We start from the raw sequence: 25183 nt of genomic DNA on the forward strand, positions 1-25183 counted from the left end.
GTTCCAGCTTCGGCCCCGCCCGGGATTCAACAACAGCGACGGCGTCTCCAAGCTCGATCCCGCAGCCAAGCACCCTCCAAGGCCGCCTCGCACCAGCAGACAATCGCACATATCAAAGGATGTCTTGGGAAGATGACGAGCGACCCTCGTTGGGGTCATCGTCCGCCTCGGTGCTCAACAGCACCTTTGGAATGAAGGATCAGGGCAACAGCGGCCTCAGCTTTGCGCAAGCGCAGCTGAAAAAGTTTGGATGGGAAAAGGGACAGGGCCTGGGAAGGAACCGAGGTACTTCTTTTGGACAGACTGGGGACGGGGACCTGCACACGGGCTGCTGGGCTTTGCATTATTGCACAGGCCTCACACCCTTGACATTCTTCAGACGGAATCAACAAAGCAGTCTCGGTTGGATACAAGAACGACGCCCTTGGAGTAAGCAGCACGACAGCGGGCCGAGGGGGTCGATATGTGCCACTGAAAGCGACCGGACTGCCCGGATCGACTCTTGGGACCATGCCGATCCGACTGGACGAAGCCAGCCGATGCGATGACCGGCGCAACACTGACAGGGTCGGGGTCACCGATGACCGAATGGAGCTCGGCGGTTGCTTCCTCTCTGTGTGCTAACTTTTGTTTCGACTGCAGGTGGGTGCTAAGCCAGACGAGTGGGGGTTCGCTTGGTGGTAAGTCTTGGCCGGCCAACGAGCCAGCATGTTTTGTTTGCTGGATTGCCTGCTCTCAGCGGCTGATGGCCTGCCAATGGATCGCTCCCCAGGGACCATGTTTTCAATCAAAAGACAGCCTCGATCAAGATCGAAAAGGACGACAATGGCGTATGTACTGGCTCGGCCGGTCCGAGGGGCAACGGCCATCGTTGTAGCATGGCCGAGAGGATGGCCGGACAAAGAAAGAAGGCGCCTGCCGTGGTGGTAGCCCTGTGGGAGTCTGACTCGGTGTGTCGACAACCAACAGACCGTCCAAGTCAAGGCCGAGACCGAGGCGGAAGAAAAGGCCAAGAAGGTCGCTCTCTATGGTGGATTCGTGAAGGGAGGGTAGGTGACTGCGGGTGCACAATCGGCAATGTCTGGGGATGATGCAGGAAGGTGGCAGCCCACATCGATCGGCGAGGCTGGGCTGAAGCAAGAGCTAGCCACCCGAGCCGATGGTGTCTCGAGGAGAGCGCCGTTTGGCAGGTAGTAACTGTGCGAATCTGACTGTTTGGACGCCGCCCAGCACGACCGAGAAGAAGAAAGACTACTCTATCAAGGTCACCGATGCGGAGCTGCTCAAGGCATGCGAGGGCCGGACAGCCCGCAAAGGTGCCCGAGCAGGCAACCAAATGGCAAAGCTGGAGCGAGTCGATGCCAAAGCAGCCCAAATGCTGCGGGCGGCCCAAGGCAGAGTCGACGACGATGACCGGAGCGAGGACTCTGGCGACGGCATGTCTGATAAGGCCCTGAAGCGGCCACTGGAAGCCGATGATGCCCAAAGAAGCGACACCCAGCAACCGACCAAGAAGGCCAAGAAGGAAAAGGAGAAGAAGGCCAAGAAGGCCAAGAAGGAGAAGAAGGAGAAGAAGGAGAAGAAGGAGAAGAAGGAGAAGGATAAGAAGAGGGAGAAGAAGAGGGAGAAGAAGGATAAGAAGGAGAAGGATACCGATATGGCCGAGAACGGAGAGAAGAACAGTAACAAGGAAAAGAAAATGAAAAAGGCCAAGAGCGAGACCACTCTCCCGGAGAGCGGGTCGGCGGTGCTTGCAAAGAACCAAGCGCCAGCCGGTTCCCATGGATCCGAGAAGCGCTCCAAGAGAAAATCGCGTGTCGATACCGAGGAAGCTAGTTCATCAGGAGCCTCGGAGACCAAGAAGCGGGCCGCGACCAAGTCGGTCGACAAAGCCCCTAAAGCATCCAAATCCAAGCGAACAAAGTCCGAGCAAGCGTAGGAGCAGTGGATCCTCGGCTCGGAGCGAAGGGGTCGCAGATGTGTGCTTCGGGTTCGTCACAATCCTCGTAGTCCTCTCAGTCCTCGCAATAGAGAATCCTCCAGTCCAACGAATGTGGCCGTGTGTTTTCGGCAGTTCCCTTTGAGCACATCCCGAGGAGACGAGGAGGATAGCATCTGCGTGGTCGAGGGTACGTTGAGTGTAAAAAAAAGGCAGGTGCAGTTTATTGTTCCGCAGAGTTGTTCTTCCAAAACCCGTCCAATGCAATACCACATGGGGCTATGAGAGACAAGGGATATTCAAAGCATGGGCGAAGATTGGTATGTCGCTCAGTTTTTCTGCATCGTCAGAGTCGCAAGAAATGTAGGAAAAGGATCCGGGGGTTAGATGTGAGTTGCGGGAATGCACGTCGCAGCCCGACACTGTGATTGCAGGCTCGATGAGATACGTACGCCCTTGATGGCAAGAGTAGCGGCATATCCGGTCCAGGCGACACCGCCAAGGACGCCGATGATAGAGATGCCGTAGAGGACAGAGTCGCCACGAGCACGGGCAAAGACGGGAGTGCCAGAGGGCAGCTGGTGTGGTGGTCGGTCGTGGAAGGCGGCAGCATGGTTGATGGCGTATCCAAGGCAGACGCAGCGTACGCAGGGAAATAGCAGGTCAGGGTGATTAGAAACTGCATGCTCGAACGCTTTCATGCCAGCATTGCATGGAGTTGCGCCCAGTGTCCCTGCGGCCTGGGAGGCAGGCGGATCGGAATACTCACACTCCAGAAGATGCGCTGCTGGACGTTGGCCTGGAGTTGGCGTCATTGGGGAAACGAATCGCAAGCAGTGGTCAGTGTCGGAGGCGGCAAGTGCGCGTGGACATTGGCCATGACCAGCCGGGTTTGTTTAGTGGATATGAGCATCAGAGCGGCTGCGATTGCCCGCAACCGGTGCCGAGACTCGCTCATCCATGATGATTGCTCGTTGTCAGCCCCGACAATCGCTCAGGGTCGCCGGAACGTGGCCTGTCCGTTGCTAGGACTCCATCGTGACGCTGTACCTGGCGGATGGAGGCTTCGCCGGACTTGAGGATCGAGCGGGTGATGGACATGATGAGGAGCAGGCGTCGGGGTGTCGAGCTGGCAGAAGTGATGGGGCGGAAGTAGGCAAAGGAAGGCGTTCTTGATGAAGCGAAAAACGAAAAAAGCGACAGCGAGCAGGGGGCAGCGAGAGTCCGGCGAGAGCGCGGCGAGACGCACGCCCATTGGCTCTCGCTCCACGTCCGTCTCGCCTGAAGGCTCACAGTGACTGACTCATCAAGCACTTGGGCGCTGACGTAAGCACGGCAAGGCGCAAGGACAGCCAGGGCAAGAGGGAAGGAAAGGGGACAGGGCACGCGCAGCAGCGGTCGTCCCGGCTCCGTCCGTCCCGGTTCTGCCCGCGGCGGTGCTGTGGAAATAGCACGGACGAGACGCGCCGGCCGAGACGGTCCTCGGCGAGAGCGCAGACAGCAGCCCTTCTCGTCCGGCCGAGAAGGCGTCCGAGGCCTCCGTTTTTGGTTGCGGCTTTGACCCCCGTGGTCTTGATGGCCTTCATCTGAACAACCGCGGACGCTTCTCCTCGACGCATCCGCTTCGCCGCCGACCACTACTGCAACTCCCGGCCTGTCGTTTAAGCCATCGGAACGCATATTGCCCTTGCTGCCGCTTCTGGTCTTTGTCCTGCCTCCGTCTGCTGCCCGGACTCGTCTGATCCTGTCGCTGCGATACCCCCCCCCGGAGCCCTGCTCGCCACCGCTTCGACCCCGGCCCATCCCATCGCCATCGATATCAACCCCCTTCCGTCTCTGGGACTCTTCAGGACCCTTTGCTTATCTTTTCGAAAGAACTATCATCATCGAGCCTTGGCGATTGTCCCCGTATTGGCCAACAGCCTCCCTGAACGCACCCTCTTCAACCCCTCAGCCATCCACATCCGCCGATTCGCATCATGAGTCCCTTCTACCCATCGTCGGATCCATCGTCCTCAAAGCTTGCCCTCTCAGTCATATCGCTGATGTCTCGGGCCCTCGCCAACCCGTCCTCCCAGTCCCTACGCAGTGCCGCCCTCAATGCAGCTCAGCTCTACGAGGACCTCAACTTTGGCCCACCACACCATCTCCGCTTCGCCAGCCCGCCCGTCACCCGCTCCAGCCATCCCGGCCCGTCGTCCAGAGCCGGGCGGCCCTCGCCCGCAGCTAATCTGCCCGTTGAGCTGCTCGATCTTATCTTTTACCATGTACTCAACTCTCCAGTGCCACCGGCTCCGCCACTTCCTCCACCTCCGCCGACCGAGGATGACCGACGAAAGCGGTTCACGTGTATGTTGAGGGATGGTGTTCGTCTCGATGCGCAGGGTTCTGTTCGGTCATGCACCATGGATCCTCCGCTTTCATCCAACGCTGCATCGATGTGTGTGTGCGACGCGCACCTTTACCAATCAGCACGGATTGCCACCCTGTTGTTGGCTGCTTGCTCGCGCTGATGTTGGGTGTCCGTACTGATATTGGGTATCCGTACTGATACTGAGTGCTCTTTTCCCTCGTGCAGCTTCTTCCTTCTGGTCAGGAGGCTCAACCGCACCATCATCCTCCCTCCCGCACGACTCCGTCCCAAACATCGACCCTATCCCCAGTACTGACCCTGCGGATGCGGCTGGCTCGATGGACTCGGCTTATGGTACGTTGTGGAGATGGGTTTTGGGCTATGCCCTGTCTGGCGACATGTCCTTGTGATCAACCTAGAGTGAAGGTCGTTTCCTTCATGCCTCGTTGCGCTGTCAGCATGGGCGATCGACCATGCGTGCTCGCGCTGGCTGGCCGGCGCGCTGGGTCGTTTCTGGCAACAATTGGGAACCAACAGAATGGCTGGCAATCGAACCGGCTTGTGGTGGAAGAATAACTGGCTTCTTGTGCTCCCTCCCTCCAGCCACTTGGAGTTCCCTGCCATTTGCGGGAGTGCTCCCACCACCTCCGACAACAGCAGCTATGCCCGATTCGTTCTCCATGAACTTTTTGGGCTCGTTCCAGGAGCATCCCGCAATGGACATCCTTTCCGACGACGACAGCTTCTTTGCTTTGTCCTCGAATACCATGCATATCGGCTGTCTTGATTCGCGTCCATCCCCAAGCTCTCTTAAAAACCAGCGCGTGCTCGTCAACTGTGCCCTCGTCAACAGATATTGGAGATATGTCGCCGAGGCGCACCTCTGGAGAGACCCTATGGTTGCCACAATCACGCAACTGCGCCGCCTGCTCCTCGGAAGTGTCATCCAAAATTCCATCACCTCCCCATCGCTCCCGACCAGCTTCAAACTCAACCAGTCTGTTCGCCGTCTGAACCTCGACAAAGTCGCTCTGAACTTCAATCACCTGCGGCTCCTCGAGCGATGTCTGGCCGAGTTCCCGCGCCTCTCAGAGCTTCGGATCAACCTGAACGAGTTCACCTTCTGGGGCCTGGAGCGGCTATTCTCGATCGAGTCCCAGGTTGAGACGCTGTATATCCACGGCAGCTTTGCATACGATCGCCACAGTCGTATCAGCAGGTCCTTTGCCGCTCAGCGACAACCCCCATCCAGATCTGGTTCGGCCTCCAACTCAGCTTCCAGCACAGGCTCCAGCACAGGCTCCAGCACAGGCTCCAGCACTGGTTCCAGCGACACACTCAAAAACCTCGTCAACCTTAGCATCGTGTACAACGAGACCCTGTCGCGGTTACCCCACCGCTCAGTCTTTCTGGAACAGCTCTCGCGTCTGATATCCAGCGCCGCGGGCCCGAAACTCAAGCGCCTGCATCTCGAGCGGTCTGGCCGCAAATCGCCATCCATCTCCCTCCTCGGAAGTCCCCTTCCCGCGGCCCCCAGCTCGGAGTACATCCATGCTCTTACCAGCCGCTGTGCCCACCTGCGCGTTCTGTCCTTGATTGACGTGGGCCTGGATGATGCAGGACTGCGGGCTCTGACCTCGTCCTGTCCGCAGCTCGACTCCATTTTGCTCGACTACAAGCGCGCTACAAAGGACGGCTTCCGGGATCACGTCGCAGCCCTCACCGGCCTTCAAAACATCGACCTGTCGTTGGTGCCCATGATCTGGAAAGAGTATGCCGTCAAGTGCCTCACCAAGTACGGCTCGTCCTCCCTGACGGGCATCTTCGTCGACCTCCCTTCCAACTTCAAGGATCCAAAGGCATCGGAAGCCGTGCGGGCGGCAATCATCGAGCTCCTTCGGGCCAAGAGCGGCCATCTCAAGGCATTCGCGGCCATGTGTGATGTCCGTGCTCTCAACCGCCGCTATCGCGCGTTTCTGCGGGACACGACGCCCATGCTGGAAGGCACCAACTTGTCTGTTATGGCCCGCGATGAAGTGTGCCACGTTCGCAACTGGATCGTCGATGTTGTCCGTACCTTGGCTCAAGTCGGAACGCTCTCCAATCTGGAGTACCTCGGTCTGACTCTGATCGGGGTTGATGGGTCCATGTTTGGCCAACGTGAAGCAGCTGGATGGAGGTTCAACCCAAACAACCCCGCGTTCATGCGCGACAACTGGAACCCTCCCTCACTGACGTCGTCCTTCGAGGTCATTGGGGATCCATCGAGCGAGATTTCAATGTGGCTCGATCCCTTGATGCTCATGCACACTGATCCATCTCTGATGCCGTCTCAGGTCCATCTCCCAACCCCAGCCCAGCCCGGCCCTCATTCTCAACCGCACTATCTACCGCATTCCCTGCACGCTCAAGGACACCATCCCCTGTGGCACGGCCAGCATCCCCTGTCGCACGGCCAACATCAACCACCTCAAGCTCCCAGCCAGAGCCAAGGCCAGGACCATACCCACAGTCAGAGCCATACCCAGAGTCAACCGCAGAACCAGCCCACGCATCCTTCCAGCGCCTTCCACCCTCCTGTGGCTGTCGATAGCGCAGCAGCGGCATCCAGCCTGCTATCCCAGCTCCTCACAGAAGGCTTGATATACCACCCACTCCCAGGCGCACCGGACACTCCAAATCCCACCACTCATCCCATAGCCCTTCTGCCGCTGCCGTCGTCTCCCGTCGCCCCATCGCAACAAACGTCGTCGCCCTCGTCGCTTGGCTCGCCCTCCCTCCCGCTCGCTGCAACACCCACAACAATCCCGTTCCCCCCAATCGGGATTCCCTTTGCGCCACTCTCAGTGGAAGATGAGCCCATCCATCCGTACTGGTTCCATGTTGGCGAGGCTCCGTCTGCTGAGAGCCTTCACATGCATCCTATCAGCCCCATGGCACCGACATTCTTGGACATCCACAGGCCCCACTACCGTCGAACGAGCACGCGCCAGGAGGAAGATGCCATCGATGAAGTCCATGCCCTCGCCAACGCCGAGCTCGAGGTGTTGCTCCAAAAATGCCCCCGTATCAAAGCCGTTTGGGGCTTTGGAGGGTCCCGTCAATCCAAGCCCGCGCCTGGTCCAGGTCCTGCCGGCGGAAGCAATAACAAGGGAAAGCGCAAATGGGGCGACGGCGCAAGTAGTGAACCGCCTCGGCCGGCTGCCACGAACTCGCCAAGGTCCACGAAGGCTCTTCGGTTCTCCAAGGAAGTCTGGGCTGTCGTCACTCAGTTCCAGATCTACTAAGGCCGCCGCCGCCCCTCCTCCATTTGAAACAGGACACACCATTTTGCTTTCAGTTGCCACTGGTTTTGGTTTTGGTTTTGGATGGGAATACAGTTTGCTCAACATCTTTCACACCCCCGACCCTGGTCGCTGCTCTGTGATGCGGCGGTTCAATCGACAGCCTTTATGGCTGCCATTGGCTTCAGCGGACCCAAGAATATCGCTGCTCGCCAATCCTATGCCCAGTTGGCGCATCGGTGCCCAAAGCAGCGCAACGAACTGATGCTTCGCACATATGCAGCGGATCGGTTGCCCCCATCCGCATGCATCTTCCCAGCGTCCTGCCACAAGCAAAGTGTTCTTGGCCGTCGACGACCCACTATATTTGAAGAATACCACGACAGTTCGGAGCGCCGCACATGCACGGAAGGTCGAGGCTGTCTTCATCGACGCTGCTCTCACGCTCGTCAGAGTCCTTGCGGGCTTCGCTCCCATGAGTCGAGGTGGCGTTCGATTGACTGCCACCAGTCGGCCCTTTCTGGTGATTGGGCTGTTTTGGACTCCGGGCCTGGGACGCCCTTGGGTTATATGTGAGTGACCGGCCTTCATAGTCGAACGTTAGTTCGTCGCCTTTGGCAATGTCCTGGGCAGCAAACAAGGCCAGGCGGTGGAGCATTGTATCTGGGGCATCGATGAAGACCGGGTGCTGGATAACGTTTGGGCAGCACGAATGGTTGATGAACCTGGCAATGTTGCCCCGGTACCGGGCATCGATTTCGTACTTGAAGTTCTTGACGTCGTCGTAGTCGAGGGCAAAGCGGTAGGTTGACCGTTTCTCCACGTCGTTTTTGTGCCGACATTTGCCCTCCTCTGCCGTGATGATTTCGCCAATGTACTCGCACAAGAAGGTGCCCTTTTTGATGGCCTGGGTGGTCCGCAAGGCCCAGCCCTTGTACGGTGCCCGGAAGATCTCAAAGGCCCCAATGAGTTCCGGCAGCGGGCCCTTCTGGATGACTCGCGACGGGCAGTTGGGTCCGCAGCCGCAGATCGATCCGCACTCGGCGATCGCTTCGCCAAAGTCGAGCTGCAGCAGTCCAGCGTCATTGTAGGGGAACCTGAAATCCGTACCGCCATAGCAGCTGCAGAGGTTTGTTGTTGCTGAGTTGCAGCCGCTCGATTGGGCGGCGCCGAGCAGCGATCCGTTGCTGTTCATGAGCGAGTCTGGAGAGCAGTCGCATCCCGTAAAGAAAACTTGGTCGTACTGGGGGATTTCTTCGCCAAAGACGTTGCGATTGGCCCAGCGAAGCTCTGCTGGAGGGCCCTCGTCGTCGATCTCGTTCTGGACCTGGATGATCGGTCCGGAGACGCACGACGACAGAAGCCTCTCCCACTCGTCTCGCTTCGGCAGGTTGGCATTCTCGGTGGCAAAGACCGACGTCTCGGACCTGTACGCATATGCCTTTGCTTTTGCTTTTGCTTTTGCGTTTGCTTTTGCTGCAGAGACAGGACGCCCGTGCCGGCGCCGTAACATCAGATCGAATTTTGCAATGTACGGGATGGCGACTTCGACCTTGGTCGTCTTCTTGCCTTCCAGTATCTGAAGCTTCTTTGCTCGAGCACTGGATCTCGATAGCGCAGATGCCGCCCCAGCTTGGTGAGGTACAAGCGCTGCAGCCGGCCCGTATCCAGAGTCGTCGGCAATGCTCTTCCTCTTGCTTTCGCAGCCGGGCTGGGTGCCTCTGTCGATATGGTAGATCACCTCTGGCGTTGATCCGGCCGACACTTGGCTCGATTGGCGAGGGGCCAGCCGGAGCATATACCGATCAATCATCCACTTGCAGCCTGGCAAGAGATTGGATTCTGGCTCCCAGGTAGCTTCATCGTATCCTACCCACTTCACCAGGTATATTCTCGCCTGTTTGGCCATTCGGATCACGATGGTTCCAACAGCGAGAAGACTAGCAGTCAGTGCGATGACGGCGATCACTCAAAATGGCAGTGTCCGGCTTTGACGCTCAACCGATACCGCTGCTCGGACGCTGTCGATGGCTGCTCTCCGCCTCGGGCTTGTATGAAGCCGATCGACTGCCCATCGGGTCTGCTGACGACGACTACACCACCTCCACGTTGCAATCTGTGATATCTTCGACCTGAGGAGACGAGGAGCACACTCGGTTAGCGTGAGTGTGTGCGGGAACTACCCATATTTTGGCGAGCGCTGACAAAGTGCCGGTGCAGCCGCCCTGTTCCAGGATCAACTCGACGAGTGTCGTAGCCGAGTGTCGTAGCCGAGTCTGCACTGCTGGATCAGGCCGCAGAGCCAGACGGATCGATGCAGTGCGGAACCAGCAGCCATCGAACATGGCCGGCATGGGCTGCTCTCGCTCACCTCATACTCGGACAGATCCGCAGCTTCATCCCAGCAGATTTTCTCAGATCTCCTCGGGCTTTGTATTTTCCGTCGCTTGCTGACCATGGTTTGGAGGTACGATCGCCTTGGGCAAAGAGAACAAGAGCGAGTTGCGGCTCGACAGCGAGGACGCGGCGGATTTGAGGATGTCGCTTCCTCCGGCCAGCGGACACGCAAACGAGCGCCGGGACCTCCTCAGCTTCATCGACAACAACAGCAGCAGCAGCAGCAGCGCAAATCGGATGCAGGCACCAGAGTGAAGTGAGTCAGATAACCAAAGAGAAATGAGACATATACCCAAACGCACCAGGTGCGTCCGAGACTGGGCTGCTATTCTTTATTTAGCACTTTGCAGTCGCAATCAATATCGGCAAGACCGTTGGAACAGAGATCTAGCCGGGATGCACTGCGACCGAGCATGCCCCGGGTGTGCTGTCTATTGCCTCCGGGATCTACAAGGCCTTGGCCATGTAGACCCCGCTATGATGTCCGCGCTGCTTCCCCGAGCCGCTGCGTCAAGATGGTGATGAAGATCTGCATCGTGTAGCACGCATCGTTTCCTGCAAATAGTAGAGCGAGTCAGTCTCTGTTCTCTGGCGCCGCTTACCATTTTGCCGTTACATGGAGCTCGACAGCGCTGGCATCCGACCCCACGCTGAGCACATGCCATCGGGCTGCTCACCTGCGTTGTGGAGGTGCCGCGCGGGAATGCCAAGGGCCTGGGCCATGCGAGTCAGCGAAAGCACCTCGGGCTTGCCCGTCAGACCCTGGTAGACTCGCTGGGTATCGTATGATTCCATGGATGCGACGGTGATGCCGATCGACTCGAGCATCTTGGCGTCGCCGTGCAGAGCGTGCCCGACAACGATCTGGCCAGGCAGTGCAAGATCCCGACGCAGTTCCTCGCATACTTTCCTCAGAGACTGGAATTGGGTTGTTCCAAAGGAATAGCGATAGCGGTTGTCCGGGACAAACGTGCCGTTGGAAAGATGTCTGTTTTCCTTGATCAAGAAATGCTTGGCGATGACGCCCTTGGGAAGCACCTTTGACCACTGCAGATCGGCCGGTGGCGATCCTGCACCTGAGGCCAATGTCGATGTCGATGTCGATGCCGATGCCGATGACGGGGTCGACGATTGAGGCACGAAGCCGGATCGTGAGTCCGCTTCGACCGAGCTCCACGGTGCGTAGATGGACGGGTCCCAGATGGTCCATCCGATCTCCAGCACGATGTTCTGGTCCCGCTCATAGTTCTCAATATCCAGGGCGAGAAACAGTGTTCCGCTGTCTGACACAGCCCTCGCGGCCGCGAGATCCAGCGAGCGCTTGGAGTGCCGAGCACTCTCGGCAGACTTGATTTGCCGCTTGTGGTCCCTCTGTTTCTTCAGAAAGGCCTTGTAATCGCTGGCGTCCTGGATGGCAATCGGCTCGACGTGTGTGTACGCAAGGTACTCGAGGGGAGCCGGTGCATGAAGCAGCAGCGGCATCTTCTTTTCGTTTTGGATATAGCGCTCCAGCTCTGCAAGGATTGTCGGCCAGGCCTGTGCCGAGACGAGGAGGGAGAGTCCCTTTGGCGACTGAGAATCGAACGACGGAGCAATGCCTATCAGAAAGCAAACCGGTTAGCTGCGACTGGAATACATCGATAAGCCTTCAGCCCAAGGCAAGAGAGCAGCTGCAATATCAGAAGGGTACCAATGTAGTATTCAAGCGATCCGAGGCGTTGAAAGACATCGGGCTCGACGAAGAACTTGCGAACGAGGCCAGCGAGCGCCCGGTCGAGATTGACGGTGAGGTGTTTCTCGAGGAAATGGAGAGAGCAGAACGGCGCCATTGGATGTGCTGATTCGGACGATGAAGATGGTGCTGATGACGCTTTGGTGCTTGATGACGGCGGTGTCGCCGGGGCTGATGCTGGGATTGATCTGGAACTGAAGGTCGCGGAGGCCCGCAGAGACGAAGTGGACAGCAGGGCTCCGGTCAGTAACGACTGAGATGCGGCAGGTCGGCAAGGCAAGGGCAGAGGAATGAAGACGACGGCCGAGAGTCTTGTCGGCAGCCTCAGGGTCTTATTGAGGAACATTGGCGAGCAGATCAAGGCCAAGCCGGCTCGGCTTGGAGGCAAGCGCAGAAGGCGCAGACGAAGGCTCGATTGCGGACGGGGTTGGCCTTGATCTTGCTCCGCCTCTGGGGCCGCCTCGCCTGCATGGTCGCCATCGGACGCTAGATCTCGGAGTCGAGCAATGAGAAAATGTAGCGTCCGAATGATCTGCATGCACGCAGGCTTTGCTGATCGACACTTGCGCCGGATGATCGAAACAGTCTTGTCACTTGGCAGATGCGGTCCTGAGCGACAGCAACTATGATTTCGCCGAGCCATTGCTCCTCTGACCCTGCTGCTCTTGCTTCCTGATCCACCAGACTACTGCGACCACTGCCAAAAATGGATTCCAAACCATCGAGAGGCACGGAGACAGGTGCGGGCTGTCGTCGAGCTGACTCCGTCCCGGTCGCAGATCCAATGCTTGGGCTTGGTCCGCCAGCAACTGGCACTATCACTGACGTCGATGTTACGGCCAAACAGCATTTCGATAGCCTCAACCACCGAATGGTTGCCCAGGAGCACTACCAGCAATCCCAGCGCCATCAGCCTCTGCCCCAACGTCCATACAGACCCTGCCATCGTTATTTCCAGACAGGACTTTGTCCGTTTGGAGCCAAATGCCGATACTCGCACCAGTCCCCGAGCCCGTATGGTCGTCCCGAGCCAAGACCAGTAGCAGCACATCAAACGCCATCATCGCTCCATCAGGCTTTGTTTCATCAGGCTTTGTTTCATCAGGCTTCGTTTCATCCGCTGACGCATGTCCATGCCCAGCCGCCCCAGCCCGGACCGATCAACATCGCCGGGATGCCACCCGAACTCGCGGCGTATCCAAATCTCCCTCCCAGCCTGTTACCGCCGTCCGCGGGCTCGACTGCTCCGCCGATCGACTGGGGAATGTAGAGCACCGCCCATTCATGGCCCTGGGCATATGGGCAATCCGTCGGGCACATGGGCCATCCGTCGGGCACAACCAACCCGATTGAGAGGCCGCAGAGCGCCGATGATATGAAGCCATGAGCAGATATGCGCGCTGTCTCCAATTTCAACAGATCGCACATGGCTCGGCGAATATGCATCACATCCGAGTGCCAGGCAAACAGAGTGCGTTTCGAAAGCGTGGTGGTTGCCGATGTTGCCGATGCTGCCGATGTTGGACAGCCGTGGCGCAGGCAGGGTGACATCCACCTGACCGAGAATCTGTGGCTGGACACGTTTTGGCTTTCGCCAAACAACACCACTTCCCTCCCCATCGTTGCCTGCGATCCATGATTCGGCCATGTCTTCGGAAGAAGCCAGGAAGCAAAAGGAGCGCCAGCATCATCGGCTGTTTTCCGCCGACTTTATCGTCTGGCTCTCTGTGTTGGCAGTCGCTGCATCGACCCTTCTCTACATCCTCCTGAACCCAGAAGTCTCGCATCCAGCTGGCACACCTCCGCCCGATGAGACCCAGGCTTCCGCGGAGCATCACAGCGACCACGCCCATCATCTCTCACTGGAGCTCCGAAGACTTGAGCAAAAGGAGGCGCTCTCAAACCAGTTTCGAAAGGTAGTGTGTGAGCCCAGATCGGCGTCCGAAGCACACAAACTCGCTCGACTGTTGTCTGACTTGCGTGCTGGTCGATTGCTCAGGTCTATCCAAAAGAGATCCTTCCGCTCTTCTTCAACCACGACTATGAGAAGCTCTGGATTCCGCTCTATACCTGGCCTCCGCCGTGGGAGCAGCACTACCAGATCATCAGCAACGCCGAGTGCTGGGCTCGCGATCATGAGGACTCTGTGATAGGTGTGTGTGCCAGAACAGCAGCAAGCCTCACTGGGACTGGCTGCAGGGGCCGTTTGTCTGTTCTTCAGGATCCTGCCGGAATGTGGATGAAATAATGCGCCTGGCTGTTTATGGAGGTAGCACCGGGATGGTCGTGTTGATCTGCTTGATCAATGTCCCGAGGAAGCGCTCACCAGCCACCAGACCGCACGACACCGCAACTGCTCCAGCCTGGACTGACAGCCCTGTGTTCTCCAGACGACAAGCTTGTTTCCAGCTACGTCGGCTTTCAATCCTCCAAGACAAGCGACATTGAAAAGTACTACGACGCCATGAACAGCGCCGCGTTCGAATATGTATATCACCACGAAGCATTCGAGCACAACCGCCTGAACTACTCCGATACCCTGCTGGTTCTGCAGCAGCGCCAGAGTCCCTCAAAGTCTGTCCCCATCGACGACATCTTTTCCACCCTCAACCACTTGAAGGCTCTGGCCTTTGCCCTTGAGCATTCGAGCCAGACCGAAAATTTCTCGTTCTCGATCGAGTTCCTGTCCAAGCTGCACGTCGATCTCTCGTCCAACCTCCAACTGGCCGTTCCTGACTCGGTCGATGCCGAGCTCGGCGTCTGGCGCAACCATGACGCTGCTTTGGGGCTATCGCATGTGCTGACTCCCTACTGGATCGAGGTCTTCCCGCTGATGGATCGCTACATCGAGTGGCTCAATCGATGCAGCACCGAACTGCAGGAGTCGCATAGCGCCTCCGACGATGGCCGAAACTGGATCCGCTCGGCGCTGTTTGCATTCGAGGCCCTCTATCGCTTCACAAGCATCAACCCATTCTCTAACGCCAACTCCAAGATCGCGCGACTGATTATGAATATCATCCTCGTCAAGGGCGGCCTTCCGCTCGTGGTTATATCGGATCCAGATGCGACCGCTTACTACAGTCTGTGGGAGAGCCCCAAAGACAAGCTGCCGTTCCTCCGCCACCACCTTGAGCTGCTGAATCGCAATCTGGCTTCGTATGTATGAGCCGCGGCGCCTGTCCTTGTGGGAACAGCGCAACGCCGCATACGCTTTGCCAAATAGCGCACGACATCCAAATCTAAAGCAATGCGGCTCCTCACAGCCTGGATATCGGATCCTGTACTCTCAGAACACTCTGCAGAGGCTCTCGCCGGATCAATACACCCATGCGCGTGCATTGGCCCATACCGCGTTCAGGAACAGGCCTGGTTATATCCTGCTCCTTCCGCAAAGTACCCTTCATCGTCCGCCCCGGGTCTGCGAGGGTGGAGCAGAGCGCGAGTGGTGCCATTTAATCGGCCTGGCCTCTCCGATCCTCCCAAACGGCCCGGCATTAGACTGCCAGCCGGCTGAGGGACTCGACATCGGGATGAGTCCGCAGCCAGTGCCAATGTTCCGTTGGTGCATCGTCCTATTCCCGGCCAGGCTCAAGAGTTCTGGCTGGCTCTCATCCGCCACTCGATCGGGGCGCTCTGTCGTGGCTCGGCTTCTCGTCATTGTGGCTTCCCTTTCGCTTCGTGCACTCGCCATCGTCGTTGGCCCGATGGTTTCTCGGTCTTGGGTTCGGGTCGTCAAGGATCACGTGCATCACCCGCACTTTCCTTCGAGCGCTGGCGATGCAGGCCTCTGCGTCTGCATCTTTCCGAATCGCCTCTCAGCGGTCGCCCCGGCAGCAACGCTATCGAGCGAGCCGAGGCCTCTGCGCGCACCCTCCGTCCAGCGGCACGATCCTGCATTTCGCTTCTGTTCGTTCCAACCGGTCTTGGACGCGTCAGAGCCCTTGCCCAGCCAAAGCCCGCATCTGTCTCCGTCGATCAATCAACTACCCGTCATGTCGATGTCACGATACCGCACCATCAAGCTGCTGGGCGACGGATCCTTTGGATCGGTCCTGATGGCCGAAAACAAGGAAACGGGCGAGGTGGTATGTGGCACATCAACTCGATCGGCAGGGCGCTGTGGCGAGTGGAGCCCAGGCCGACCCGTCCCATCGCTGGGCAATTGGTGATATGACTCAGCAAAACGAAGCCGAAATGACTCGATGCCGTTGATGGAATCAGGAGATTGCGCAGGGCACCAGGGTCCGGATCTAACGTCCAGGACCACACGGTCAACCTCGATATGTTGGGCTGGGGGCATTCCCACACGCAGGTCGCCATCAAGAAGATGAAGAAGAAATACTACTCCTGGGACGAGTGCCTGAGTCTTCGCGAGATTAAGGCAAGCAGTAGCGATGCCGCCAACGCAGCTTGCTGTGCGTGGCTCGAGCGTGCGAAAGGCAGCGCAAACGATCTTGGGCTGACGGTATATCACGTTTATGCACGACTCCAGTCCCTCAAGAAGATCAACAACCATGTGAACATCATCAAGCTGCGGGAAGTTGTCCGAGAAAGCGATGAGCTGTTCTTTGTGTTTGAGTATATGGAGGGCAATCTATATCAGAAAATGAAGGCTCGCGAAGGCAGGCCGTACAGTGAAGCTGAGGTCAAGCGATTCATGTAAGCCTGTGGCTGGCAAGGCTGTTGGCTGGAGAGATTTGAAGCCGAGAATATGGCAGAGCCCACAGTCGAGTTGCTCGGTGGTGATTCTGCCTGCCGACGCCATGGCCCTCTCTGAAAACGATTGAACCGAGTTGATGGCGATCTGTCCAATCCGTGCCTGGCATTCCACGAGTATTCGATGGCCCCAACGATTCACACCGCTCACTGTCGCGCTGGTCTGGGTGGTTAGATTTCAGGTTCTGCTTGGATTGGCGCATATGCATAAGCACGGGTTCTTCCACAGAGACATGAAGCCTGGTGAGTGGTCGCAATCTGATGGGTGGATTAACGGGTGGATCAACGGCGCCCCCGCTGTCAACTGCATCTACTCTCGTCTGCAGCTTTGCGCATGGCTGACCCACTCATTTGAACTTGAAAACTGGAATAGAAAACCTGCTTCTTTCGGGGGATGTCATCAAAATTGCCGACTTTGGTCTGGCTCGCGAGATCCGAAGTCGACCACCGTACACGGAATACGTCAGCACTCGATGGTATGCGCACATGAAGCCAGAGCCGAGCCCATGCATTTGTTGATCAACGCATCGGTGGCTTTCAGAATGCACAGCTGCATCCTATCTCGTACCCCGAAATCGACACCGCATCATCGGGCAGCTTGTTGCCTAGCTTTATATCCGTCCACTAGCGTCGTCGTTCCTTGCGTACCCATGACCTGTCTCTGACACTCCAACTCATCCAGGTATCGGGCGCCAGAGGTTCTTCTAAGATCGACCGTGTATTCTTCGCCGATCGATGTTTGGGCCATTGGCACCATCTTGGCAGAAATGTTTACACTCCGACCCCTGTTTCCCGGAAGCTCTGAGGTGGACGAGATCTACAAGATAGTGTCGATCCTTGGCTCCCCAACGAATGAACCCGATCGTGTGCAGACGCCACGCCGGAAGCCCGGAAGCTACTATTCGCCCGACACACCTTTCTCGGATCGACATGGGATCAGGGCCGGTGGTGTCTGGCCAGAAGGCATTCGGTTGGCTGCAGCCATGGGGTTCAAGTTCCCACACATGGCCTCAGTGCCCCTCAGCCAGATCATTCAAAATGCCCCGACAGAGGCCCTCCAGCTGATTGCGGACACACTTCGATTCGATCCCAACGAGCGTCCCACGGCGTCCGAGTGTCTGCAAAACCCTTGGTTCAGCGATCTGTGGACGACTGACCTGGCCCGGAATGCCATGTCGGCTCCGCCGCCTTCTGTCAAGTCGTCTGTGGTGGCAGCAAGCCGTGCCGATGCATCGCTGGCTGACCCAGAGTCTTACAGCTCCATTGATGAAGTAGCACACTTGACTCCTCCTTTGCAGCCGTTTGGCTCGAGTCGATCGCCTATCAAGGGCATTGGAGGCCCTGGACACACTGGCAGCAAGCCAGTGCAAGCAGTCCTCACTCCGACATTCGAAGAAGTACCGGAGACTGCGCTGAAGGGCAGCAATCACGATCTCGTTGACCCACTTCTGGAACAAGAGAGCAGTGATCTGGTGATGCCGCTGGGGTTTGAAAAACCCCGGGAGGGTCGATCGCCGTATGAGGAGATCGTATCAAAAGGTAAGATGGACAGAAAGCGACCCCGGAGCTGCAGTTCGATGCCTGACACAGTCTGCGAGGAACATTTGATGGATCAGGAGGCTGGATACCCTACTTTCCTGGTGTGAACATCGATGGCTGTTGCCGTTTCGCTCATCGGCGTTGCCTCAAGCCAAGCCCATCCGCTGGGCTCGTGCGCATGCCACCATCGAGCATTCACATTGATCATGCGTTTCTCCTCCAATAGCCCAGTACACAAAACCCGATGCGATAGGCAGGCCATATCTGCCCCTCCCAAATGTGCACGCCGGTTCGGGCAACACGCCGACACGGCTGTCTTCGCAAGGTGCATCCAATGCAGTCGGCTCTGGATTCGAAAACATCCCTCCGAGGGCGGCTGGTGCGATCGGCTCGCGATCAAATGCAGAGTTCCCGCTATCATCGACTCCCGAGGCACATGAGGCAGACGATCGCATCGAGGGACTCTTGGAAGAGATGGACGAGATATCCGGCTTGCGACAGGAGACAAGGCAGACGGAGCCCGCGGCGACGGCTGGTAGGATGGCGGCGAGCACAGCGACCTACAACGACTCGTCAGGATACTATCCGATCTCAAGCGTAGGACCAAAGATGCCGCTTCGGGATGTGCCCAAGATCCCTGGTATCGGCAGCAATCCCTTGCAGCTCGCCAGCTACACTTCTGCTCAGAACGGCCTCGACAGCTCCGCCATGTACCCGCGGCATCCAAATGCATCGCAATCGCAGCTCCAAAGGCCGCCATCACTCTCTCCTTACCAAGAAGCTATCCGAAATTCCACAAAACTACCAGAATTTATTTCAGATAAGGTTCCTTTGAAGCCAATATCGATATCATCTTCGATCCAGCTCCAGCAGAGAACCACACAATACGCATCGCCGTCCACCAACCTGGCCCCGATCGCAGGTCGGATGCGCGAGCAGTCGCCGACCCAGCAGAGCAAGGGCCACACAGACCCTGCATTAGCGGCGGCTGGTGCCAAGTCCTCCAAGGTGACCTCGTTTTTCTCGAATGCTGCATCTCTTCTGCAGAAACGGCCGACTGGACAGCAAGCTTTGCCGCCCGCCGCTGCCTCTCCAGCTGTGGCGACGACCTCGGACCGGCCGCCACGGTTAGACAACCTTCGGGTGAAAGGTAATAGCCACCCTGGCACGCCGATGCGTCTTGGTATCTGCTCTGACGGCGTTGCTTGCGAACTAGGAGAAATGAATGGGCAGTACCCAGAGTTGATATCTTCGCTAACCTGGCCATGCCGGGCTTGATCCTCGCTGCAACCCCTGTCCATGGCGCAGGACTGTCCATGTCGAGGACCATGCTCGCCCAGCAGCCAACTCATCCAGCCCACGCTAACCCAAATCGTCGAAGCTCCATCAACCCCTCAAGCAACATAGTTGGCTCTGTTGGCGCCAGCCAAGCTGCGGGCGGATTTGGTGGAATCACGAGTCCATATCAAAGCACCTCGAACCTCAACAGCATCCTGGGCTCGTCCTCGAACCTGCGGCCGTCCAACATAGCTGTGCCCGGAGGACGCCTGCGCTCTCACAGCACTCAACATGACCCGCTGTATGCCGGGACCAGGAACGCCGCTGTTTCATCTCCGTCAGGGCATGGCCATGGCCGCGGAGCTCATGAAGGCGGCAGGGCATCACGGCGCCAGTCTATCACCTACAACCCTAACGTGCACGGCTCCAAATCCAGTCTTGCCTTCCCCACAATTCCAGAGTCAAGGCGCTTCGGCAAAGACGAGTGGTCAATGGCTGGTGAGCAGGGAGGCCTTGCGGGCTGGAACGCCTCTGACAGCAAGAGCATCATAGGGCAAAGCGCCACTAGCGGCATCAATCTACCTGCTCTCTCGAATCCCACGCCGCACCACGGCAAGCGACCAAGGGCCAACAACCCGAGCCAGCCGCCTGCTCAACCTGCCCAGCAGTCGCCCGGCATTGCACACGGACAACGCCCCCCAAACGGACGCCCAGATGGCTCCAGCGGCGAGAATTCCAAGTCGGACTCGCGGCGCAACAAGATGCTCTTCGGAGGCATATACTAGTGCGACAGAGGACATGTTCTGGCGGCGATTCATGCTGCTAGCAATAGCGTTATTTGTCCGCCTTCTTGATTGTTTCGTTGCCTGGTTTTGACCCTGCCCATTCTGCTCCTGTTCTGTTCGAGGAGTCTGCCTGACAAGTCTCGAGCAAAGGAATACATGTACGATACAGCACACAACACATGGCCATACCTGGCTCGATCAAACTCACCCATTGCCTGCACATCAGTGGATTTGGTGCAGCCACAAGCAACGATCGTGGGGACAGGACTGGGGTAGATGAGGCGCCTATTACGCCAGCATGTGGAAAACTGCGTCGTAGAAGTGGCATGGCGGGCCAACAACCATGGCGGGCCAAGAAACATAGATCTGGGCGGGAAACAGGATGGCCAGCTGCGTCATTGATATTGGAACCTACAGCCCAGTCCATCGTCGATAGATCCACCGCTCCATCTACCAGGGTCGTACTCGCGCGGGGCATTCCGATCACCGAGGCGGCTCACACTGGTTACCTGCTCTCTCAGACGACTGGAAGCATGTCCGAAATCCATGTAGCTGACCTGGCTGATCTAGCCAAGGGAGCAATGTAAGCATGCCACAGACAAGCTGACCGGAACAGCCGAGCATAGAAGCCATTCCCTTCTCCCAGATCAGAGCCTCGCTACTGAGTTCGTCGTCACCTTGCCTATCAGGAAAGAAGTCTCGACTCCGGTCGGCAAAGTCCTGCTCTCCCGAATTGAGGACAGGGTCTATGCGACCGCCGCACTCTGTCCGCATGCCAAGGCTTCGTTGGTCAAGGGCACCCTCTCAAGCGACGGGCGTCTGATGTGTCCCTGGCACGGCGCCTGCTTCCATGTTGCCAGCGGCGACATTGAAGACGGACCTGCCATAGATCATCTGCGAAGCTACAAGGTAGACCACGAGCCCGCAAAAGCACTGTGTTTCAGCTGCCTCTACGAAGCACTGCTCAGGTTCATATCTGTGATATTCTTCGCAGGTGTCAGTTCGGGATGATAAGGTCATGTTGGTTCTCGAAGGCAATGGTGAGCAGTCACACTCCTTTCGCGAGGGACTTACTTCTCCGCAACTGGGAAAGCGCTGAACAGCATTGCGTGCCATCGACATTGTTCTGAGTCCTTGAGGCGTCTCGTCTAGAGCCCAAGGGTCCCGGTCGAGCGCCGCGATGCCTCAAACAGTCATCCAGCGAATCCGAGCAAGTTGTGGTTTTGGGAGGTGGCGCTGCCGGCTTTGCGGCTTGCGAGTCCCTCCGCGAGGTAGTAGCCCTTCAATCTTGGTCGGTTGTACCTGGGCCGTTGGTGGTGGCTTATGCTTTGGCCTTCATGGATACAAGCTGCGACTTGGTGCAATCTCGATTGCAAGCTCAGTATCCCTGATTCACGCGACCGGCTGGCTCGATGTTGGCACTGGTTTTCAGCTTGGCTTCTTGGGTAGAATCCTCATGATCACCAGCGAAAGCTACTTGCCCGTCGAACGGTAGGCTGTCAGGAACTCTACTAGCTTCTGTGCTCAGTACAATCCCGTCGATGCTGCTTACATCGGTCGCTCGATTCGGTTCTCTTGGACAAATGCGACTGCAGTCCAAAGATTGGGAAATCGCTCAAGATCGACGCGGCCAAGATTGCCCTCCGCGATGCAGCCTACTTTACCGAACGGGATATTCTCGTGCGCCTCAATACGGTCAGTCGGCCCGCTCTTCGAGACCGCCACGATTGGGGATAGTCCTCCCTGAGATTGCTCATCGCTTTTGATCAACTGTTCCAGGAAGCTGTGTCAGTGGATACCGGCGCCAAAACAGTAGTGGTGCATAACATTACGTCGGATCAGCGCGAATGCATCAGCTACAACCGTCTGGTGATTGCGACTGGAGCCAAGGCAAGCTGAGCCCTCGTTGTGAAGCCAGCCACTCCGTGTCCAAGCGAGCAGCAACTCGTGCAAGAGCCTTACACTGCCATAACTCATGCGAGATCTCCTCTTCTATACCTTCACAGCCACGAGTTCCCCAGATTCCAGGCCATGAACTGAGGAACGTGTTTACGATTCGCCGTGTCGAAGACGCCAATGCCCTGGACGCCGGTACCATTTCTTGCGATCGCACGGCAGCCCTCATCCCAGATTGAGACATGCACATGCCCATGCTCACTTTGGAAGCTGCATACGAGCCTGGCGACTTGGCCCAAAATCGTGGCTCCAGTTGATAACGATGCACTCTCGACACACATCAATCCCCAATCCCTCATGTATCCAGCTCTCGCGGCAGTCTCTCAAGGGCAGGCGGCTCTTCCCAGGATTGTCATCATCGGGTCCGGGTTCATCGGACTCGAGGCGGCCGCGGTGCTCGCCAAGAAAGCCAAAGTCGAGATTGTCGGTCGAGAACGCATTCCGCTCCAGAAGATTCTCGGCCCACGTATTGGCCAAGCGATACAGAAGCTGCACGAACAGAACGGAGTTGTCTTTCACAATGATGGCCAGGTGGCTGAAATCCGTCCCTCTGGCAAGTTCGTCTTGCTCCTTGTTGCTGCCGGCAGTATGTGTGGCGAATACGTTGAAATGATGCATTCTAATCCGCAGTGCTGATATCGGAACTGCAGACTCTAATCCAGAAGTTGCGGGCTCCGTTGTTCTCGCCGACGGAAGAGTTCTGGAGGCCGCCATCGTGATATTCGGAGTCGGTGTTGTTCTTTCGACCCAGTTTCTGGAAGGGAGCGCCATCCAAGTGGATGCAGACGGTGGAATTGCTGTGGACAAGTACCTCGGCGTCAAGGGGCAGGAATATGTTTATGCTGCTGGTACGTCAGCGTGGGCGAGTGCCATCGAACCGTCCGGCGGATTTGTTTAACTCTACGATGCTTATGTTTGCCAATCTGGAACTCGGTGCTACTGCCCAGGCGATATTGCGAGGTACCCCTACCATTTGGAGGGGGCTGCCGTTCGCATCGAGCACTGGAATGTTGCTATGGACCAGGGCCGCACTGTGGCCAGAAACATCTACGCCAGAATGACAGGCAAATCCGAGCTCCAAGGCTTTCAGTCGGTTCCATATTTCTGGTACGCCTACATAGGAGGATTGACCCACCACATCCCAACCCAAGTCCGTCTGTTGTGGATGCATTTCCTTCCCGAAGTGGCTCTCACCACCCAACGGCGCTGCTGCACATGTTGCGGGCCATAACTTCATCTGACACAGGAGCACCCAGTACGGAAAGAGCCTGCGATACTCGGGGCATTGCCGCGAAGGTTTTGACGAGGTCATCATCCAGGGATCCACTGATCTGAACCCGGACGGGTCTGGTCTTGGGTTTTGTGCGTTTTACGTCAAGAACAGCCAGGTCGTCGCAGCATCCAGCATTGCCCGAGACCCGGTCGTGTCGCATTTCAGCGAGCTCTTGCGACTTGGCAAAGCTCCAACCCCGGAGCAGCTGCGAAACGGGCTCGAGATCACCACGGTTTCGATCTGAGATTCGCGGCCGGGCTACCGGGTATGTGCGCGGTGTATTCGCTCAATATAGCTGTGCACTCGGCGGAACGGCAATGTCGCCCCGCTGTCGGCGATGATTCACGAATCTGATGCGGTATTGCTGCCGGATCACTCGTCATCCAGCTCTCCCTCGGACTCCAACTCGTGCCCCTCTGCCATATCCATCATTCGCTGCCAACGGTCCTCGAGGATAGCCTCTCGCTCGTCCGAGAGGATCCTGTCGGGATCGACCAGCTTGATCTGTTGTTAGAGGGAAGGCTTAATGAGACAGCATGCAACTCTGCTGCCTCGTGCGAACGAAGAGCCACGGTATACGGCAGCCTGACAGCAAAGTTTATAGAGTATGCTGGCGAGGCAAGACAGCTTACATGCGGAATAGGAAACTTTTTAGGCCTTTGCCCTGGCAGAGGTGGTAGATCGATGAGCGTTCCGCACTTGGGTAGCCCTTTAACCCATTCGCCGTGGTACGACTGCCGCTTCTGCTTGTATATGTATTTTCCGGGTCCCTCCTTGAGATCATCCATCCACATTCCTTCGTATCGATCCCCGTTCGCTGAGGTTGGGCCGTCCAGAGGGCCCAGTCGGGCAGTGTGCGACATGGTTGCGATTGAATGTGCCGGTGCGATACGGGTGGGATGCGGGTTCAGGAGTGAGTTGAATGAAACCTTTCCACGCTCTTCAGAGTTGCAGGCGGGCAGGGCAATCGACAGCGCCTCAACGCTTACCCAACAGCAATATGCCCTGTCCTTGCCGCTTTTCCTCGTGCCATTCACCCTCGTAAACTGATCCATCGATGTAGAACATTTTGCCCCAGCCCTCCTTCATATTGTTTTCCCAGTGTCCCTCGTAATGGCTCCCGTCTTCATAGTAGTGCGTGCCAAAGCCATGTCGCTTGTCGTTCTGCCATTCGCCTGCGTAGACCTTGCGCAGCTGGGCCGTGGGCTCGCTGATGTCGTCTGAGGGCTCTTTCGGGACGCTGAAGGTGCCATACCCATGTCGCATATCATTTTGCCACTCCCCTTCGTAAACGCTTCCGTTTTTGCGGTAAAAGTAGGTTCCGTTGCCTGCGCCAACGTATGATCAGCACCCGTGATGGAAATAGCAAGTCCAGCTGCAGTCGGAGAAGGACACTGTCTCTGCGTCGAGGACATGGTTCGCTGAGGGCGAGCCGAGCCAACCGTGATAACAGCACGAAATCATGGCTCGCGCGTGCCTGCCGATCTCTTGCATGGCATGAGCAAGAAGCGCCTACCGTGCTTGAGATTGCCCTTCCACTCGCCAAGATACTGGTCGCCGTTGATCATGTACACGGTGGCGTGAGGGCCATTCTTCAGGGCGAGGGCATCCTTCAGCTGCCACTTGGCCGCATTTCGGATGTGGGAGTGCCGATTGATGGCCAAGGGATTGACATTGGGGCGAATTGGACCGTGGATGGGTTTGGACATTGGGGCGAGGGTCCGTGCTGGAAGGACCGATGGATGCTCAATGTCGGATACCCGAACTGCAATCGGCGCTAGCAGAGACGCTGAGGGCAACGGTGGTCGCCGAAGCGAGCAAAGGACTCAAAGCGCCGCGATGAGGTCATAGCCAATGGCCCAATCAGAGCACGGATGATCGGTGGTCGGGATGGGAAGCAGGAGGGAAGCAAGCGGGAAGCAGGAATG

The 25183-nt window shown here is 57.4% G+C and overlaps 8 protein-coding genes across 8 annotated transcripts; 5 read left to right on the top strand and 3 right to left on the bottom strand.

Annotated features, from left to right (window-relative positions):
• The first annotated feature begins 5 nt into the window (after positions 1 to 5).
• Positions 6 to 2195, top strand: BJ171DRAFT_601914 (uncharacterized protein). The gene is made up of 6 exons (XM_053115121.1): positions 6 to 285; positions 380 to 429; positions 643 to 680; positions 773 to 830; positions 970 to 1049; positions 1231 to 2195. The coding sequence occupies exons 1-6, from the start codon at positions 120 to 122 to the stop codon at positions 1937 to 1939; spliced, it is 1101 nt and encodes a 366-aa protein (XP_052963317.1). The 5' UTR covers positions 6 to 119; the 3' UTR covers positions 1940 to 2195.
• A 1322-nt stretch (positions 2196 to 3517) lies between these two features.
• Positions 3518 to 7686, top strand: BJ171DRAFT_518822 (uncharacterized protein). Its single transcript, XM_053112283.1, has 3 exons — positions 3518 to 4288; positions 4518 to 4646; positions 4896 to 7686. The coding sequence occupies exons 1-3, from the start codon at positions 3919 to 3921 to the stop codon at positions 7577 to 7579; spliced, it is 3183 nt and encodes a 1060-aa protein (XP_052963318.1). The 5' UTR covers positions 3518 to 3918; the 3' UTR covers positions 7580 to 7686.
• Positions 7687 to 7913: 227 nt separating this feature from the next.
• BJ171DRAFT_518823 (uncharacterized protein) lies at positions 7914 to 10069 on the bottom strand. The gene is made up of 3 exons (XM_053112284.1): positions 9948 to 10069; positions 9679 to 9708; positions 7914 to 9473 (listed from the first exon to the last, which is right to left on the bottom strand). Exons 1-3 carry the CDS (start codon positions 10032 to 10034, stop codon positions 7938 to 7940), a joined length of 1653 nt encoding a protein of 550 aa, XP_052963319.1. The 5' UTR covers positions 10035 to 10069; the 3' UTR covers positions 7914 to 7937.
• A 180-nt stretch (positions 10070 to 10249) lies between these two features.
• BJ171DRAFT_518825 (uncharacterized protein) lies at positions 10250 to 12094 on the bottom strand. The gene is made up of 3 exons (XM_053112285.1): positions 11664 to 12094; positions 10651 to 11571; positions 10250 to 10528 (listed from the first exon to the last, which is right to left on the bottom strand). Exons 1-3 carry the CDS (start codon positions 12049 to 12051, stop codon positions 10449 to 10451), a joined length of 1389 nt encoding a protein of 462 aa, XP_052963320.1. The 5' UTR covers positions 12052 to 12094; the 3' UTR covers positions 10250 to 10448.
• Positions 12095 to 13163: 1069 nt separating this feature from the next.
• On the top strand, positions 13164 to 15070 carry BJ171DRAFT_216372 (uncharacterized protein). The gene is made up of 3 exons (XM_053106430.1): positions 13164 to 13621; positions 13705 to 13858; positions 14096 to 15070. Exons 1-3 carry the CDS (start codon positions 13352 to 13354, stop codon positions 14872 to 14874), a joined length of 1203 nt encoding a protein of 400 aa, XP_052963321.1. The 5' UTR covers positions 13164 to 13351; the 3' UTR covers positions 14875 to 15070.
• Positions 15071 to 15700: 630 nt separating this feature from the next.
• Positions 15701 to 20200, top strand: BJ171DRAFT_601920 (kinase-like domain-containing protein; the record flags this gene model as incomplete). The annotated part of the gene is made up of 7 exons (XM_053115122.1): positions 15701 to 15793; positions 15970 to 16367; positions 16600 to 16667; positions 16798 to 16900; positions 17107 to 17963; positions 18541 to 19113; positions 19272 to 20200. 7 exons carry the CDS (start codon positions 15701 to 15703, stop codon positions 20024 to 20026), a joined length of 2847 nt encoding a protein of 948 aa, XP_052963322.1. The 3' UTR covers positions 20027 to 20200.
• A 359-nt stretch (positions 20201 to 20559) lies between these two features.
• BJ171DRAFT_631816 (uncharacterized protein) lies at positions 20560 to 23499 on the top strand (the record flags this gene model as incomplete). The annotated part of the gene is made up of 11 exons (XM_053115634.1): positions 20560 to 20609; positions 20716 to 20935; positions 21021 to 21066; positions 21409 to 21517; positions 21622 to 21721; positions 21806 to 21895; positions 22033 to 22117; positions 22290 to 22568; positions 22633 to 22830; positions 22930 to 23089; positions 23229 to 23499. The coding sequence occupies 11 exons, from the start codon at positions 20560 to 20562 to the stop codon at positions 23497 to 23499; spliced, it is 1608 nt and encodes a 535-aa protein (XP_052963323.1).
• Positions 23455 to 25139, bottom strand: BJ171DRAFT_631830 (uncharacterized protein). Its single transcript, XM_053115635.1, has 4 exons — positions 24772 to 25139; positions 24245 to 24583; positions 23888 to 24072; positions 23455 to 23759 (listed from the first exon to the last, which is right to left on the bottom strand). Exons 1-4 carry the CDS (start codon positions 24962 to 24964, stop codon positions 23628 to 23630), a joined length of 849 nt encoding a protein of 282 aa, XP_052963324.1. The 5' UTR covers positions 24965 to 25139; the 3' UTR covers positions 23455 to 23627.
• Positions 25140 to 25183: the final 44 nt, after the last annotated feature.

This window comes from Polychytrium aggregatum (assembly GCF_025602895.1).
Source record: "Polychytrium aggregatum strain JEL109 chromosome Unknown BJ171scaffold_41, whole genome shotgun sequence".
Classification (NCBI taxonomy): Eukaryota; Fungi; Chytridiomycota; class Chytridiomycetes; order Polychytriales; genus Polychytrium; species Polychytrium aggregatum.

Excerpts from the sequence above, each read along its gene's own strand:
- BJ171DRAFT_518823 (XM_053112284.1), bottom strand. The coding sequence starts at position 10,034 with ATGGTCAGCAAGCGACGGAAAATACAAAGCCCGAGGAGATCTGAGAAA. Across the intron at positions 9,709-9,947 it reads CGGATCTGTCCGAGTATGAG|GTCGAAGATATCACAGATTG; the intron begins GTGAGCGAGAGC and ends TCGTCTCCTCAG. Across the intron at positions 9,474-9,678 it reads TCACAGATTGCAACGTGGAG|GCGAGAATATACCTGGTGAA; the intron begins GTGGTGTAGTCG and ends ATGGCCAAACAG.
- BJ171DRAFT_631830 (XM_053115635.1), bottom strand. The coding sequence starts at position 24,964 with ATGTCCAAACCCATCCACGGTCCAATTCGCCCCAATGTCAATCCCTTG. Across the intron at positions 24,584-24,771 it reads GAAGGGCAATCTCAAGCACG|GCAACGGAACCTACTTTTAC; the intron begins GTAGGCGCTTCT and ends ACGTTGGCGCAG. Across the intron at positions 23,760-23,887 it reads AAAAGTTTCCTATTCCGCAT|ATCAAGCTGGTCGATCCCGA; the intron begins GTAAGCTGTCTT and ends CTCTAACAACAG.
- BJ171DRAFT_518825 (XM_053112285.1), bottom strand. The coding sequence starts at position 12,051 with ATGTTCCTCAATAAGACCCTGAGGCTGCCGACAAGACTCTCGGCCGTC. Across the intron at positions 11,572-11,663 it reads ATCGCTTGAATACTACATTG|GCATTGCTCCGTCGTTCGAT; the intron begins GTACCCTTCTGA and ends GCTTTCTGATAG. Across the intron at positions 10,529-10,650 it reads GCGGCACCTCCACAACGCAG|GAAACGATGCGTGCTACACG; the intron begins GTGAGCAGCCCG and ends TACTATTTGCAG.
- BJ171DRAFT_518822 (XM_053112283.1), top strand. The coding sequence starts at position 3,919 with ATGAGTCCCTTCTACCCATCGTCGGATCCATCGTCCTCAAAGCTTGCC. Across the intron at positions 4,289-4,517 it reads CCGACGAAAGCGGTTCACGT|CTTCTTCCTTCTGGTCAGGA; the intron begins GTATGTTGAGGG and ends TCCCTCGTGCAG. Across the intron at positions 4,647-4,895 it reads CTCGATGGACTCGGCTTATG|CCACTTGGAGTTCCCTGCCA; the intron begins GTACGTTGTGGA and ends CCCTCCCTCCAG.
- BJ171DRAFT_601914 (XM_053115121.1), top strand. The coding sequence starts at position 120 with ATGTCTTGGGAAGATGACGAGCGACCCTCGTTGGGGTCATCGTCCGCC. Across the intron at positions 430-642 it reads ACAAGAACGACGCCCTTGGA|GTGGGTGCTAAGCCAGACGA; the intron begins GTAAGCAGCACG and ends TTTCGACTGCAG. Across the intron at positions 681-772 it reads GAGTGGGGGTTCGCTTGGTG|GGACCATGTTTTCAATCAAA; the intron begins GTAAGTCTTGGC and ends ATCGCTCCCCAG.
- BJ171DRAFT_216372 (XM_053106430.1), top strand. The coding sequence starts at position 13,352 with ATGTCTTCGGAAGAAGCCAGGAAGCAAAAGGAGCGCCAGCATCATCGG. Across the intron at positions 13,622-13,704 it reads TCTCAAACCAGTTTCGAAAG|GTCTATCCAAAAGAGATCCT; the intron begins GTAGTGTGTGAG and ends TCGATTGCTCAG. Across the intron at positions 13,859-14,095 it reads TCATGAGGACTCTGTGATAG|ACGACAAGCTTGTTTCCAGC; the intron begins GTGTGTGTGCCA and ends TGTGTTCTCCAG.